Source organism: Oncorhynchus gorbuscha, linkage group LG14 (genome assembly GCF_021184085.1).
Source record: "Oncorhynchus gorbuscha isolate QuinsamMale2020 ecotype Even-year linkage group LG14, OgorEven_v1.0, whole genome shotgun sequence".
NCBI lineage: Eukaryota > Metazoa > Chordata > Actinopteri > Salmoniformes > Salmonidae > Oncorhynchus > Oncorhynchus gorbuscha.
This window is the reverse complement of record NC_060186.1, coordinates 61,947,604-61,965,037: the sequence shown is the minus strand read 5'-3', so window position 1 is coordinate 61,965,037 and position 17,434 is coordinate 61,947,604. Positions and strand designations below refer to the sequence as shown.

Here is a 17,434-nt window from a genome sequence, read left to right as displayed (position 1 = left end):
AAAACGTTTTGTTTCAAAAACGAACATTATTTAAGACATGGTGTTAATAATGGGTTTGAGTCTAAGGGGCTGAGTTTCTAAGCTAACATATGGAATTGCCAATATGGTCATTCCGAAGATCATTAAACTATATGATTTTGAATTTTAGGACACATTTAAGTATAATTTTTTTTTTTTAATTGATGAAAGATTGAATTAGGATTTACCGCCATTAGTCCATAGAAACACATTAAATAAGATGAATGCATGCCAAAACATATAGTATAAAATAAATAATCAAAAGGAAGTATGTTTTGAAGTGTCTGTTCTATATCTGAGACAAGAAAGCTCAGGATGACCCATATACCTTTGACGTGGAAATGCCCCATACACTTGCATACATTTTTCGGTGCGGAAGTCCGACATCCGCCGATGCGCTGGCTTGTAAATGTTTTATTTATTTAAATGAGATTGATAGCATTATTTGTATTATGCTAATTAGATTTATATGAATATAGTGGAAAATGTAACAAGTCAAATAAAAATTAGCATATCTAGAGTTTTGCGTGACGAATTAATTATATCTCACAGTGATTCTGAAAAGTAGGCCTAAAGCATCCTATACAATTTTTGACAAGTGCTACAAGAGAGGGATTTTACACCTGTAACAAAGTAACAGTTACTTTAACACATCTTAAAAAACTAGAAAAAGTAGTTGGCACAGTGTTATTGGTCAGTAAAAACCCTACTGCAGCTGAAATAGGCCTAGTTTGTGAAATGTATCTTTAAGCAAAAGGGAAGCCACTTCAATAAGGCAAATATACAGATACATAATTACAACAAATTGCATCTATTGCCACAAACTACTCACATTATCAAATATAACAAAAACAAATATAACACAAAACAAGTCCAGCATGTGATAACCAGTGGGAAAGGACAAAGACATTAACAGTGCAACAAAAAAAAACAAATAGGGTTGAAAGAGCTGGCTCACTCTGCCTTCTGTGATATCATGGAGTGCTTTCACCTTGCTGTTTAAAAAAAACAACATTTATTTTTAAAATGTCTCCATCTCAGCTGTTATCCACTTCTACACGGCAGGCATACGTCACAACTAATAGACATCAAGTGCTTTCTGCCTGTTTGTCGTCGGTCTTTCACAGCAGAGTACATCTAGTCACCAAAAAAAATAAAATTGCACACAAAAATATACTTCAACTACCCATTACTGATAAATCAGTAGTCATTGTGGTTCATCTCCAGACTGTCTTTCATTGTAGAAGCAATGGGTGAGATGGGGCTAGGGGGTTCAAATATCATTTCAGCAAAAATAAAACAAAAATATATATATTTAAAAAAATGATTGGTATCCTCTCCCACAGGGTGCGCTCATTACGTGAATGCTGTTGCAAAACGTGTTGCAAAAGAAACCGTTTACGTCAAATGGAAAACATTTTGCAATGAAAACAAAGAGTTTATATTGGACAAATTCAGGTAGGTCCCTCATAGTTCTGTTAAATTTGCTCCCGTTTGGTTCTTAAACGGTTTCTGTTGCAAGACGTAATGAATACACCCCTGGCTGAAACCACAGCCATAATGAAATTACATGTTACATTTGTATCCAGGTGCGGTTTTGGACAACAAAGATTCTTCCTCTTTGTCTGGTACGGAAATTGTCATTTCCGCTCCTGAGTGGCGCAGCGGTCTAAGGCGCTGCATCTCAGTGCAAGAGGCATCACTACAGTCCCTGGTTCGAATCCAGTCTGTATCACATCCGGTCGTGATTAGGTGTCCCATAGAGCAGCGCACAATTAGCCCAATGTCGTCTAGGGTAGGCAATCATTGTAAATAAGAATTTGTTCTTAACTGACTTGCCTAGTTAAATAAAGGTTAAATTTTTTTAATTATGTCTCGCAGAGAAATTGTAAGCTCTGCTAGTAAGGTGCTAGAGTTCAAACAGACAGGTCTGGAGGTCATTTATGATATAAGAGCCCTCAAAACCCCACAAGGTACTGATGGACTCCAGACATCCTCTTTATCAGGAATTTTAGCTACTCTGCTCGAGGAGACGTTACAGAAAACCAAAGGAATAGAGCCAAAATATCCTTTGTCCAAACGGTAGTAAGGTTCCTGAATGTTTAAACCACAAGTAGGAGCATCGGACTGGCCTTTCAGTGGAGGCTGCTGAGGGGAGGATGGCTCATAATAATGACTGGAACAGAATCAATGGAATGACTGATACCATTCCACCTATTCCGCTCCAGCCATTACCACGAGCCCATCCTCCCCATTTAAGGTGCCACCAACCTCCTGTGTGGCCTATATCTAACATTGTAGTTGACAGTGTGTTCTGTTGTCTATAGTGAATGGAAGATCACTGATCACTCATGAACTGTACTTTTCTACCTGTATTGTTTGTATGCTGTATGTACTGATTATATGTTTATGTATGCACAGAGCGACAACAAATTTCCCCACGGGGATAATAAAGTCATTATCTGATCCATCTTCTCCTCATTCTCTTCCATCTCTCACTCTCCTCAGCTGAACTTGTCCTGGATGTTAATGAAGCTGGGGTTGGACTTGGCTCGTTTGGCTGGAGAGGAAAAAGAGTAACTGTTAGCCACCACACAACATTTAGTCTAAAACCGTTGCTTCACCATTATTCCACGTGTCAAATAAACAGCGTAATGTATCGCTCTTCGACTCCCTGGCCTAGATCATTACTAGGCTTAAACCCACTATTTACAAGGACACCATTAAACCGCTCTCCTCCCCCACTCCCAACCCTTAAGAACTACCTCACCCCTCCTTTACAAGTCCACATTATTTGGGACACTCCTACCGCCCCTATGATACAATCTCTATAAACCAGGAGCATGCATTCAAGAGACACCCTGGCTTCCACATATACTTCACTTGAAAAATCTGTGACCACCCCTCCCCAGCATACATCCTCCCACCCCCACACACCCCCCTCCAACCAACCCGTCAAAGAATCTCTCCGTGCAACAATGGGTGAATTAAGCTGGTTACTCACGGTGTATGAGCTTGCGTTTCTTTTGTTCCGAGTGAAGGAAGCTGCTCAAGTAGAAGATGATGGGCAGAAAGAGCATGAAGCTGGACACGGCGATGACAGGAACAGTCTCCGCCCGGGGGAAAGAACAATTGAAATCCTTGCTCCATAGTATACGGGTCATATTCATCTGAAACAAGACAGGATCCCCCCCACAATCAACACAACAACACAGGAGCTTAAATAAATACAAAAGGGGACACAGTCTCTCTCGTCTATTTGAGTCTCTCTCTTTTCTATCCATCTGACTCCCTTGCTCCATGTCTGGCCTTCTGTCCCTAGTGCCCTTCTAGTTTCTACTTCACCTCCTTTGAAACTCACGGGCACTACCAGAACTGGGGTACGTCCCAATAATCTCACCTTGTGCACCCGTTCACTACTCCCCACAAGTTTAAAAGCATTGGATTCATGATGGCATGGGCTAGATGAGAGTTTCCATACCAGTCATTTCCTTTCAAATCCATGTAGGGAAGTGAACAAGTGCACACTTTGGGAGAAAGAGAGAATTGGGATGCAAACCTGGTGACATCTCTCTCCATTTCTTTCTCAATGGCTGCGTTTACACAGGCAGCCCAATTCGGATCTTTCGCTCAATTATTGGCAAAAGATCTGATTAGTCAAAGGACTAACTTGGGGCAGAAAAAAATCTGAATTAGGCTGCCTGTGTAAACGCAGCATAAGAATCCCCTGGGGGGTGCTGTTTCACATCTTCCACATTTCTATTAGCAGTGCTCTCACTGAGGTGGGGAGCATTGCTAAACTTTACATCCTCAAAATGTATTCTGCACTAGTGCGAAACATAATTCTAACAGTGGTCCTCTGTAGCTCAGTTGGTAGAGCATGGCACTTGCAAAGCCAGGATAGTGGGTTCACTTCCCAGGACCACCCATATGTAAAATGTATGCACGCATGCCTTTAAAATAGCTTTTTTCAATTTTTACTCTGAAAAATTGCATTTAATACAATATTGCCACATATAGCATGAACGGCTTTGTGTGGCACAGGGTCATATTAATCTGAAAACAAGATCTCCTAACCATCAACACAGGAGAGGCATTTCCTTGTTTTCATTGTTTTGTCCCTGTCTCTTTTCCTACCGTGTCAGACAATGTTTGAGTACCATATGCGTCAAAAGTTTTGCATCTTATGCATACTGCCTTGTTGCAAGTCAGACATATTTTTTTAGTGCCAACCTCTGTTTGGCACTCCACCCATGCAAAAGTTGATTGGCAACATGTCACTAGTTCCCATCTAGACTATCATACCCCACCCCTTTTCATCATCTTTCTGAGGAGAACTTTACCAGGCACATGGGAAACCTGGGCTTCCAAGGCTAACATGAATGACAAAGCGCAAGATGTAACGACAACCTGTGGCTGTGAAATACATACAGAGTCCTCGATGTCGATGCAGAGGGTGTGATTCTTCTCCATGCGGCTGTACAGCTCATTCAGTCCTCTGTATGTGGCCTTACATTCCGTACAAAGCTCTGAGTGGTTACCCTGCTAAATCACAAAGTGGAAACAGTTCAGTTATAAACTACATATCAGAACTCAACTTTATACTCCCTATCCCTCCCTAGTGGCTTTAGATGGATTTTAGTCCCGACTAGATTTTTAAATCTCTGACCTACAATAGGGACCCACCTTCTGGTACTTCTCGAAGCAGCTGAGAGACTGGTTCAGAGATTCCATGAAGTGAAGGGTGTCATTGGTCAGGCTGTGGTGTCTCAGGCTTACACAACCTTAGACAGGTAGTCATCAGTCAGAAATCATGAACCATGGAAGGGTTAAAGATCAAACGTATATATATTCTGCCTCCTGGCTTTCACATAGCAATTATTTTCATAGCATCGATCACAAAGGAAAGGAGGCAAGGAAAGGAAGTAAAAAACTTATTGAGCCACAGCAAATAGCAAAGATAATGATATATACAGGAGTATCAGCATATAACAAAATGTGTTGATAATACTAAGCAGTCCACCTACGGTTACATTCTGAAGCGGTCCAGATGTCCTCCAGGTTACTGTAGAGCAGGAACACCAACATCAGCCTATCAGAACGCAGTAGGCTGTCTCTGCAGCTCACATTCCCTGGGCCCATCTGGAAACAGACACACAAGCAGTCTCACCAAGGGTGTTCAAGATCCCACGTGTTTAGGCCTACTGGTTAGAATATATCTTACACTGAGGATTTAGTGGAAACAGCTTGAAGTGCTAAGAAACTGAAATAGGTGGCAAACCAGTGCCATTAGGCCATCTCAATTATGGCAACAGTAAGGTATGGCTTGTCCTCCTAGTCACTGAGCATGTTTATTTATAATTAGTTTTCTATTAATTGTTTCCTGAATAACTAGTCTTGTGATTTTTAATTTCCCCTACTATCCACTGGCATAGGCTACTAGCAACAGTCACAAGACATGACGCATGTGACCACGGCACACCAATTAGCCCACAGCACAGGGCAAAAACATGGCGATGCATAATCTAAATAAAAACTGAATGACACTCAGAGAGAAAACGACGGAAAAACACAAATGTTTTCACGCTACCTGGTCTGAAATGTTTTTGTAGATTTCCATAAGGTTGCCGTAGGTGCCATAACAGTTTTGGCACACTTTGACAGGGCGCGCGGCGGACACCAAACAATTAACATACGTTGAATATCGCTGCCCAAAGATAGCCAGCAGCGCGACGCAGTAATTGCTGACCTCCAGATCTTCTGGAAACGCCGACAACAGGTTGAGAGAGAACTGTGAACGGAGACTGGGGTGAAACACGGACGACTGAGGCACCACTGCCACGGCGAGTTGCCTCAAGCCGCTTGCGCTCTGCTCTGAACCAGGGATGGTGGTGTTGACAGCGACAACAGACGTTTGAGCATTGGCGTAATATGTCAACGCTATCAATAACACACCCACCTGAACAATAAACATGTTTGTGAAATATGAAAGTTTTAAGAAGCACCTTCCAAAGCTCACACACAATAACAGTCCATCACTTCCTGTTCCTGTCTGCTTACTACTGTGGTCATGTGATAATGAGGATCTCGAGAGAACTGGGTGGGACGCTTTACTGTGCTGATTCAGAATGTTATTCCGAAACCAGTTATTTTTACAACATACTCGATTAAGCAATATTAACTGATTGTAGAACTGTAATTGTATCATTTTGCAGTGAACACATGCATGTGCTATACTGTAGCGAACTTTGTAACCCTCTCTCTGGCTCTCAGATTAGTTTCTCTGCTGTACTAAATAAGGTCAATGTCAAGGTGGCTATTTGGAGATCAGAGAAGACATGATCACCTTTAGTGAGTGGCCCCTTGCGGGATTGGAGAATGATTCTGCTCCTCTCAAAACACAAACACCAACACAACACACACTTACACACGAAATGCACCGGCATCCAGCAAGTCCCCTGCTTTTCCTCATATTGGATAGTTTGGACAATTGGATAGTTTGGACAATTTAATGCCTCAAATTAGTGAAATAATATAATGTTAATTTAGACAAAATAAATAACTAATATATATGTATGGTATATGCATAAAAAGTGTGTGTGTGAGAGAGAGAGAGAGAGAGAGAGAGAGAGAGAGAGAGAGAGAGAGAGAGAGAGAGAGAGAGAGAGAGAGAGAGAGAGAGAGGAAGCCAGTTAATGACGGAGTGTGTGAAGATGAGTGTGACCCTGCGTGTTGAAGAGGAGAGCGGCAATATGGAGATATGTGCACCTCCTGATCCCGTATCGCCGCCTCCTCATTATTTAGGCCTACCGCCGCCGCGCGTTTTGACACTATGCAATTTTCAAATGTGCGCATGGCACGACGCAAATAATCACGGAGTCAAGGTAAATTATCTGGGCTCAAATTCTGATTGTGATAATTGTCAAAAAACCCTCGAATCAAGCCACTGCAGTCAATGGTCTTTAATGCGAAATTAGTGGCTCTTGATAACTTGCAGTCCGCAGCAATTTCGCAGTCATCAGAGCCTAATGGAAATAAGGGGGAGAGAATGCGTGGCATTAAGGCCTATTCTAATGTCTGCTCAGAAGTCTGGCGATAATATTTCGTTTTTATGTGGATTCTGGCCTCCGGAGCACCTTCTGCTCATCATAAACCGTGTTCATTTAATTGTTCAGATGTTCATCCCTTTAGTGATTTTGAAAGGAAAGTGACTTGAATGGTTTAGCATGTTTAGTAGGCTAGTAGATAGTAATCTCACCCCCAAAAATCCTGGACAATATTTGCAATGGCTCTGCAACGCCTGGATGCTACACTGTAACGATATTAATAATATACATGTATTTGCCATTCACTATAAAACCATTGTGCATCAAAAGTAGCCAACGCTTTCCAGACTTTTTCTGAGCATTTATTTTTTCATTGTCATATTCAGGAAAGGACCTCAACTAAAATCGGAATACCATTAGCCTAAGAGTTGAGTAGCCTAATGTCTAAATCTCCCCGAATCCCCCTCCCTAATTAGCCAACAATAGTAGGTATGAAATATTTTCATGCAATATACAGCCAAAATATTAGGCCTAACTGGTAGTAGTAGACTACATGATCTGTGTAAGTGCGCGTGAGTGTCCTTCTGTTTCCTTCTTACCTTGACTGCACCACAGCAGATCTGTCAGGTTCATTGCTATATCCTGTATATATAATTATAACTTTTTTTGTACATTTCCAACAGCCCATCCTAATTAAAGATGTTCCGGCTCTTCTGGCATTAGCCAGAATTGCCAGTAGGCCAATCCCCCCATGGCAGCAGCTCTGGAGAGATGAGATGACTCAAGTGATGATAAAGTGAAGTCATGTGAATAACTGATGGTTAATAACTGATAAGTAGTAATAGACAGTCACTACCACCTTGGAACTTTTATTCATTGGTTTATTCTGTTGTTATAGCATTCAACCCACATAATGCACAGTGCATTTAATGTTTAAAAATCACTCAGCACTTTACACACAGACAAAAATTGCTTGGACCTTGCAGGGGTCTGCGAAACTATGCTATGCCACTGGTCTGTGCGTGTCTGCGCGCATGCGTGTGTCTGTTTGTGTGCCTGCATTTCACTGCTGAAGGAAATTCATTATTTAGTGTTGGTAGGTATTATAAAGCTGGTTAGGCTACAGACACACCTTCTGTCTCATATTGTTTGTGAACTTGACCACACAATCTATATTAATGAATGGAAATGAGTCAATGATCACAGTTCTGTTCTGTTGTTATTGGTCATAAACGTTAGGAAATGCCTAACTGAAGAATGTTATTGATATGTTTTTGTGATGGAAAATGATATACTTAAGCTAAGCATAACGAGAACTGCTATCATCATTAAGCTATATCTGTTCTAGGGTCATAGCCTTTTCAACAATTACACATTTCTCATAATTGTGTTTATTGTGCACTAAACGACCCCTCCCCTCCCATGCTAATGATTATAATTTATACTAAGGACTTTATTTGTGGTCTTTAGGATCATATCCGTGTCAACAATTCCATATTTCTCATAATTCTATATTTTTCAATGTTGTGCTTATTGTGCACTAAACGGCCCCCCTCCTGTTCCTTCCCTATACTAGACAGGTCTCTGTGCCTCAAAAGTGTATGGCCCACATGGAACCTTATTCCCTATATTGTGCACTACTTTTGACCAAAACCCTATGGGTCCTGATCAAATGTTTTGCACTAAATAGGGAATAGGGTCCCATTTTGGACGTATTTTGGACTGACGGGCCGGAGGCACTAACTGCATGAAGAACCTGATCAGGGAAACCAAATAAATCTATCACTCCAATGTTTAATTACTATATTGGAATTATTTTGCCACTATGGCCTATTTATTTCCTTACCTTCCTTATCCTACCTCATTTGCACACACTGTATATAGACTTTTTCTATTGTATTATTGACTGTATGTTTGTTTATTCCATATGTAACTCTGTGTTGTTGTTTGTGTCGCACCTCTTTGCTTTATCTTGGCCAGGACGCAGTTGTAAATGAGAACTTGTTCTCAACTAGCCTACCTGGTTAAATAAAGGTGAAATATATATATTTTTAATAATAAACTCACTTGCTGGGCTAAAGAGACTGAGATTCAGAAGCGAATAAACATTGATAAAACAACTAAAATACACAGTCCCTGAATTGACCTTTATTGTACTACATGATGACTTGTGTTTAGTAAAAAAGCACTGTATAAAGTCTAGGAGATTACTATTGCCTTATGTGTTATTAAAGCCAATCTAAGAACTTGTTAGGCTATATTGCATGACTGTCCTTTAATTCCGTAGCGAATTGAAGGGATTGAACCCACTGAAGGGGTTCATTAGCATGTGATAGATACCGAATCCGGCTCCACGAGTACAAAAATCCCTAATTAGGCTCGCAGTGTCTCCCATCGCCTCAAGGGCTCATCAGTAAGGTGATGAGGCAGGAGGAGAACCGCCTCGTGATCCCATGTTCGATAAGAAAACATTAGTAAGCCTATAAGACCACATCTTATTCTTAAATGGATACAAATGTATATAGCGTAGGCCAATTAATTGATTAACCTTAATATGCTTAATATGAATGACAAAAAATACACACAAGCTAAGAGGACTGCATGCATAAATGTGATTTATCTTTTTGAAATGTATTACGGCTACATAGCCTTTAGCGCTATGTTTGCCGTTCTAAATCGGCCTATTGCAGTATGTTGAACTAAGCAACTTCAGGAAATTTTCTAAACTCCATTTTTTTTTCAAATCTTTCAAGGAATTTTGGAGATTATAATTGTTGGCTGGTGATGGGGAGTAGTGAATTACATGTGGCCCTGTTCAACTAGAAAGTAATAACATTTTGGTGTAGCTAGGTGGTAGATGAACTTAATTCAAATCTTGGTAGTGTTTTTAGTAGTTAATTACGTTTTTGCATATAATGGCGTACATCAAATAATGGGTAAAGTAGACAATATTTGCTATCTTTTTCAGATAGGCACCAGACCTGCCTAATTTTTACTTGAAACATATTTGTTGTGTTTAATAGGTTAAATTACACATTATGTTAACATCTAACACCAGAGTGATATGTTCTTGCAATGTGTGGTCTATAACATTTTAGATTTAGGTATGATCATTTTTCACGAAGTAGTTTGCATGTAGTGTGCTACTTTTTCAAAATAACTTTAGTTATGTAAATGACATGTTTCTTACGGGTAGCTTTATTGTATATTAACTATCTTAACTGTATCGTAATTGGTAGTTTGGTAAACGATATTTTCAGAGTAGCTTCCCCAACACCTTTTGTAACCGATAACAATAAGCCTATCAAATATCCTACACGGTATGGGGTTGACAGTATTTTACAGACAGGTCAGGTCGGTGACTAGTGAAATTCTGTATTTCATTTTACAATACATGTACTGTAATATAAATACGGTATCAAAGCAAGTAATGTGTAATGACACACAGTACAAAACCATAAAATGTACTGTATTATACTGCAAAAAAATAAATAATAATAAAGTAAATACTACCATAATCAGAATGAGTTAATGCAATTGTTTGGGGGGAGGGGTTTGTATTTTACTATAATTACAAGGGATTGGTGCAAGCAACTTAATACAGTATATTAATGAAAATACATGTTTCTATATCACCTGCACTTCTAGAGGCCTTCACAAAGGCTTCCAAACTGGCAGCAACCAAAGGGCAAAACAGATCCAAAGGACATGGCAAAATGCTCAACCATTTAAGGTTTAAGGCTTGTTGCCACTCCAATCTGTCCCCCCTATAAATTGATGGGACACTAGAACCACATAGGAGTTAATTTGATACAGCATTCTTCCTCACTGGCGCAACAAATATAGCCTCTTATAAGGCACGCCTCAAAATATGTTAATGACCCAGAAACAACAATAACATGCACTCACTAGTGGTCAAAAGGTTTGTGGCACAGTATGGTATTGTATTTTGTGGGGTGAAAGGTACCATTTGAAAAACAGTACTTTTCCCCCAACGCACCATCATTTACAGTGTGCTGCAGTAACACCTTTGAGATTTGTTTTTACTGTTGATAATACCTCAAATGATCGTATACAGTTTTCCGTTCCAGTTTAGGCCTACTTATAGGCATATGATATTAGTCATAATAACTATTTATCCATGTCGAGTTATAAATAGAAAGCTAGGCCAATATGATATAAGACAAATATTTTGAAAACACTTAGGCTAGATCTGATGAAGTAGTTTATGAAAAATGATTGCGTAAAAAATGTAAGATTTTTGCATAAACCAACATGAATTTGTTGCAAGGAAATCTGGGAGAGTGGATGCAATAAGGGGTTAAACTTAAACCGGTTTAGCAGTAAACTTGGCTCTTGCAAGCAAGGGGAGAAAATAGCTGTAAAGTTATGCAGAAGTTATTCTTCATCCTTCGGGCCGTCCCTAATCCTCCAAAACCCCATTCTTTCATTGGAGAACTGTGCCTCTTTTCTTGTTTGTCGCTCTCTATACAACATAAAGTCAGTCTGCATTTAATGGTTATGTCGGGATGTGAGAGGGATTTTGCAAATGCGAGGCCCCCTTTCACCGAAATATTGCCCTCTTCATCGTGTGAGTCTACCAACCCAGCGCGACCCCATATTCTTCCCTGGGCGTCTGACTCGACTCACAAACTAGCCTGATTTTCACTAGATCGCTGGGAAATGCAGGGAGTTGATAATAGAGATTTCGCTTTCATTTTTTACGCTTGACTTGGTTATTGTTGCTTTTCTCTTTCCCCGTGATTCCCTTTCCAGGGATTAGCCCTGACTTCGCCCACTGGCGGCCAAAGTGTCCCGAAACCCGCGATGACAATTGATGCTGATCAAGGCGAGGCTATTCGGCGCTATTCTGCGCTCTAAAGAAGTGATCTGAGCGGGAGAGAGAACCATCAAGTCGGGGCTCAATGAAGGCGTTCAGAGGACTGACGTGCACTTTCACTTTCTGGAGAAAAAGACGGATGCTCCCAAACTGCTTCCCAAGACCGCAGGGACTGAACTGCCAACAGATTAATTGCCATTCACTGACTATTTCCAAAGTTAGAATAGACTGTGCCAAACCGATTAAGAGTTTTGGGTATGGTTATCTGAGTGGGTGCAGAATAAGCCTAGTTTCATTTTAGCCCCAAAACTGCTGGCCAATATCAATTTGATAAGGAGTGAAGTACAACAGCCAGTAGGAAGCCCTTATACCTCTACAGAGGCTGCTGCTGATATGAATATTATCCTCCTCATCATAATTGCAAAGCATCTGGATCGATTTGGTCACTAATGATCAACAGGTGTAGGCCTATATGCCTATACCCCAAACTGCCTTTGGGTAGGCCTAAATGTCACACTGTATGTTAGCAGCAAAACATCCACTCCATGGTGATGGAAACTTCCTTCACCATGGAGTGGAGTTTAGTCCGCTAACTGCCTGTGTGTAAATCGGCAACATACACAGGAAAATGTGGTTTGAATATTTTAGTCTATTGGTAGCAGTTCACACAAGATAGCTCTTTGTTTTGCAGTGTCTTCCCATTCAGACATCTCGGTGCATGGCTCTGAGAGAAGTTAATCTTTGTTGACGGTGTGTTGTGCGCTCTTCCGTCGACTGGGTTGGTTGGCTCTCTCGGGGAGCCCAAGTTGTCTGAGCACATAGACGGGATAATTAACAAACATGCAGCCAGCAGAAGCGACACAAAAGCTGCTTTGACTTCCTCACTGCTGGTCGCCTCTAGGGATGGGCCTGGCGCGGAGAGCGCTCTGCTCCCCCAGCTCGCCGCGACCACTTCTCATCGCTCCCGCGAACTGGGAGGCAGAGACGTCTTGTTTCATAACAAGACACGAAGCTGACTTCTTTCAGCTTCAGTGAACTGAACATAAACCCCGGCTGACAACCTCCAGTGCCCAAACAGAAGGAAGGGCGAGCGGGCGAGGGAGAGAGGGAGAGAGTGAGAGAGATAGAGAGAGAGAGAGGTTTCTGGGTATGGAGGCGCACTAGTAATAAAGTTGTTATGCCATGAAGTATAGGCCTATTGGCCCCAGTCTGTAATTTTACAGGTGGTCATTTCGTCATATTATAAAGAGAAAAATAACGCCTTAACTAACACCTAAAACCATTGTTATACATTTAAATAGTGGATTCCCACATCTGTTTTTTGCCCGTAATTCATTTTCTCACCAGTTGTTTACGCACGGCCTGTTCAACGAAAAGATTTAGGGTCAAACACTGCGGTTAATGGTTTTCTAGCTTTTGGCCGGAACAGTGTAACTTGGTATCACTTAAAAAGAGAGCCCCTCTATACCACCTTGTTAGTGACTAACTCTGAACTTTTTTCACTGTGAAGAGGAGTTTTGTGCGAGTCTCTTCTCATTCACTGCGCGCTGTTCTTTGTGGGCCGCCTCCCCCGCCTCTCAGCGCTCACTCGGTTACACCAATTAAAGTACGACGTGCTGTAAATGTAATGGCCCGAGGAGTGATTGTTTTTGACAAGCAACAAAACACATAGGCCTAGACCCTCCCCTCCGATTAGTCCATGGTGGGGGTGGGGTGAGGGGTTCACGTCACTCCGACCCCTGCGAGACAGCGGGAGAGGGGTGTGTGAGAGTGAGGAGGAACTATCCTCATCATGGTTAAACGGGATGTCTGTGGATTTCAGTGATAGAGAGGAGTTGTTGACTTTGCTGACTTGGTGTTCAGCTCAGGTTCATGACCTGATAAAATCATACACATATCATCATCCTCATCACCATCTTCATTGCATGGCTCAAACTAAGCCTGTCTGTCTTGAATGTGTGTATGATTTCAGGTGTTGCTCCTGACATTTACATTTACATTTAAGTCATTTAGCAGACGCTCTTATCCAGAGCGACTTACAAACTGACAAGATGCAAAACAGGCAATGTAACCCAACTGGTTCAATGTGGTATGGAATAGGTAACCTGCAATCTGAACTGTTAAATGGTCAAATTGTGTGAAAATGTTCCACATTCAGGTTGCTCTGAATAATGCAAAATCATAAATGTTTTGATAGTGTAAAGGATGTGAACCTGATAGAGTAGAGGATGTGAACTAGATAGTGTGGAGGATGTGAACTAGCTAGTGTGGAGGATGTGAACTAGATAGTGTGGAGGATGTGAACTAGATAGTGTGGAGGATGTGAACTAGCTAGTGTGGAGGATGTGAACTAGCTAGTGTGGAGGATGTGAACTAGCTAGTGTAGAGGATGTGAACTAGTTAGTGTAGAGGATGTGAACTAGCTAGTGTAGAGGATGGGAACTAGATAGTGTAGAGGATGTGAACTAGCTAGTGTAGAGGATGTGAACTAGCTAGTGTAGAGGATGGGAACTAGATAGTGTAGAGGATGTGAACTAGCTAGTGTAGAGGATGGGAACTAGATAGTGTAGAGGATGTGAACTAGCTAGTGTAGAGGATGGGAACTAGATAGTGTAGAGGATGTGAACTAGCTAGTGTAGAGGATGTGAACTAGCTAGTGTAGAGGATGGGAACTAGATAGTGTAGAGGATGTGAACTAGATAGTGTAGAGGATGTGAACTAGCTAGTGTAGAGGATGGGAACTAGATAGTGTAGAGGATGTGAACTAGCTAGTGTAGAGGATGTGAACTAGCTAGTGTAGAGGATGGGAACTAGATAGTGTAGAGGATGTGAACTAGATAGTGTAGAGGATGTGAACTAGCTAGTGTGGAGGATGTGAACTAGATAGTGTGGAGGATGTGAACTAGATAGTGTGGAGGATGTGAACTAGCTAGTGTGGAGGATGTGAACTAACTAGTGTGGAGGATGTGAAGGATGTGAACCTGATTGTCACTTCCTGACCTTAGTTCCTTTTGTATGTTTCTATTTGAGGTTGGTCAGGGCGTGAGTTGGGGTGGGCATTCTATGTTTTGTTCTTGTGGTTATATTTCTATGTGTTTGGCCTGGTATGGTTCCCAATCAGAGGCAGCTGTCAATCGTTGTCTCTGATTGAGAACCATACTTAGGTAGCCTGTTTTCCCAATCTTGTTTGTGGGTGGTTATTTTCCGTTTCAGTGTTGTTCACCATTTGGGACTGTTTCGGTTTTTCTTTATTCGCTTGTTTGTTTGTTTCCTGTGTTCAGTGTAATTCATATGACAAACACTTACCACGCTGCATATTGGTCTGATATTTCCTACTCCTCCTCAGAAGAGGAAGACGACAACCGTTACACTGATAGTGTAGAGGATGTGAACTAGCTAGTGTAGAGGATGGGAACTAGATAGTGTAGAGGATGTGAACTAGATAGTGTAGAGGATGTGAACTAGCTAGTGTAGAGGATGTGAACTAGCTAGTGTAGAGGATGGGAACTAGATAGTGTAGAGGATGTGAACTAGCTAGTGTAGAGGATGTGAACTAGCTAGTGTAGAGGATGGGAACTAGATAGTGTAGAGGATGTGAACTAGCTAGTGTGGAGGATGTGAACTAGATAGTGTGGAGGATGTGAACTAGATAGTGTGGAGGATGTGAACTAGATAGTGTGGAGGATGTGAACTAGATAGTGTGGAGGATGTGAACTAGCTAGTGTGGAGGATGTGAACTAACTAGTGTGGAGGATGTGAAGGATGTGAACCTGATTGTCACTTCCTGACCTTAGTTCCTTTTGTATGTTTCTATTTGAGGTTGGTCAGGGCGTGAGTTGGGGTGGGCATTCTATGTTTTGTTCTTGTGGTTATATTTCTATGTGTTTGGCCTGGTATGGTTCCCAATCAGAGGCAGCTGTCAATCGTTGTCTCTGATTGAGAACCATACTTAGGTAGCCTGTTTTCCCAATCTTGTTTGTGGGTGGTTATTTTCCGTTTCAGTGTTGTTCACCATTTGGGACTGTTTCGGTTTTTCTTTATTCGCTTGTTTGTTTGTTTCCTGTGTTCAGTGTAATTCATATGACAAACACTTACCACGCTGCATATTGGTCTGATATTTCCTACTCCTCCTCAGAAGAGGAAGACGACAACCGTTACACTGATAGTGTAGAGGATGTGAACTAGCTAGTGTAGAGGATGTGAACTAGCTAGTGTGGAGGATGGGAACTAGATAGTGTGGAGGATGGGAACTAGATAGTGTAGAGGATGGGAACTAGATAGTGTAGAGGATGGGTACTAGATAGTGTAGAGGATGTGAATTAGATAGTGTAGAGGATGGGAACTAGATAGTGTAGAGGATGTGAACTACCTAGTGTGGAGGATGGGAACTAGATAGTGTGGAGGATGTGAACTAGATAGTGTGAGGATGTAGAGGATGTGAACTAGCTAGTTTAGAGGATGTGAACTAGCTAGTGTGGAGGATGTGAACTAGATAGTGTGGAGGATGGGAACTAGATAGTGTGGAGGATGGGAACTAGATAGTGTAGAGGATGGGAACTAGAGTGTGTGAACTACCTAGTGTGGAGGATGGGAACTAGATAGTGTGGAGGATGTGAACTAGATAGTGTGAGGATGTAGAGGATGTGAACTAGCTAGTTTAGAGGATGTGAACTAGCTAGTGTGGAGGATGGGAACTAGATAGTAGAGGATGTGAACTAGCTAGTGTAGAGGATGTGAACTAGCTAGTGTGGAGGATGGGAACTAGATAGTGTGGAGGATGTGAACTAGCTAGTGTAGAGGATGGAGGATGGAACTAGATAGTGTGGAGGATGTGAACTAGCTAGTGTAGAGGATGGGAACTAGATAGTGTAGAGGATGTGAACTAGATAGTGTAGAGGATGTGAACTACCTAGTGTGGAGGATGGGAACTAGATAGTGTAGAGGATGTGAACTAGCTAGTGTAGAGGATGTGAACTAGCTAGTGTGGAGGATGGGAACTAGATAGTGTGGAGGATGTGAACTAGATAGTGTGAGGATGTAGAGGATGTGAACTAGCTAGTTTAGAGGATGTGAACTAGCTAGTGTGGAGGATGGGAACTAGATAGTGTAGAGGATGTGAACTAGCTAGTGTAGAGGATGTGAACTAGCTAGTGTGGAGGATGGGAACTAGATAGTGTGGAGGACGTGAACTAGCTAGTGTAGAGGATGGGAACTAGATAGTGTAGAGGATGTGAACTAGCTAGTGTGGAGGATGGGAACTAGATAGTGTAGAGGATGGGAACTAGATAGTGTAGAGGATGTGAACTAGCTAGTGTAGAGGATGTGAACTAGCTAGTGTGGAGGATGGGAACTAGATAGTGTGGAGGATGTGAACTAGATAGTGTGAGGATGTAGAGGATGTGAACTAGCTAGTTTAGAGGATGTGAACTAGCTAGTGTGGAGGATGGGAACTAGATAGTGTAGAGGATGTGAACTAGCTAGTGTAGAGGATGGGAACTAGATAGTGTAGAGGATGTGAACTAGCTAGTGT

The 17,434-nt window shown here is 41.6% G+C and overlaps 1 protein-coding gene across 2 annotated transcripts; it reads right to left on the bottom strand.

The window, feature by feature from the left end:
- Positions 1–739: 739 nt before the first annotated feature.
- ostm1 (osteoclastogenesis associated transmembrane protein 1) lies at positions 740–6,078 on the bottom strand. 2 transcript variants are annotated; one of them, XM_046298741.1, is made up of 6 exons: positions 5,609–6,078; positions 5,046–5,160; positions 4,705–4,802; positions 4,450–4,563; positions 3,023–3,188; positions 740–2,578 (listed from the first exon to the last, which is right to left on the bottom strand). In XM_046298741.1, exons 1-6 carry the CDS (start codon positions 5,990–5,992, stop codon positions 2,523–2,525), a joined length of 933 nt encoding a protein of 310 aa, XP_046154697.1. In that variant the 5' UTR covers positions 5,993–6,078; the 3' UTR covers positions 740–2,522. The 2 variants fall into 2 exon arrangements, with proteins under 2 accessions (XP_046154697.1, XP_046154698.1); XM_046298742.1 differs by having other exon boundaries at positions 4,450–4,560.
- Positions 6,079–17,434: the final 11,356 nt, after the last annotated feature.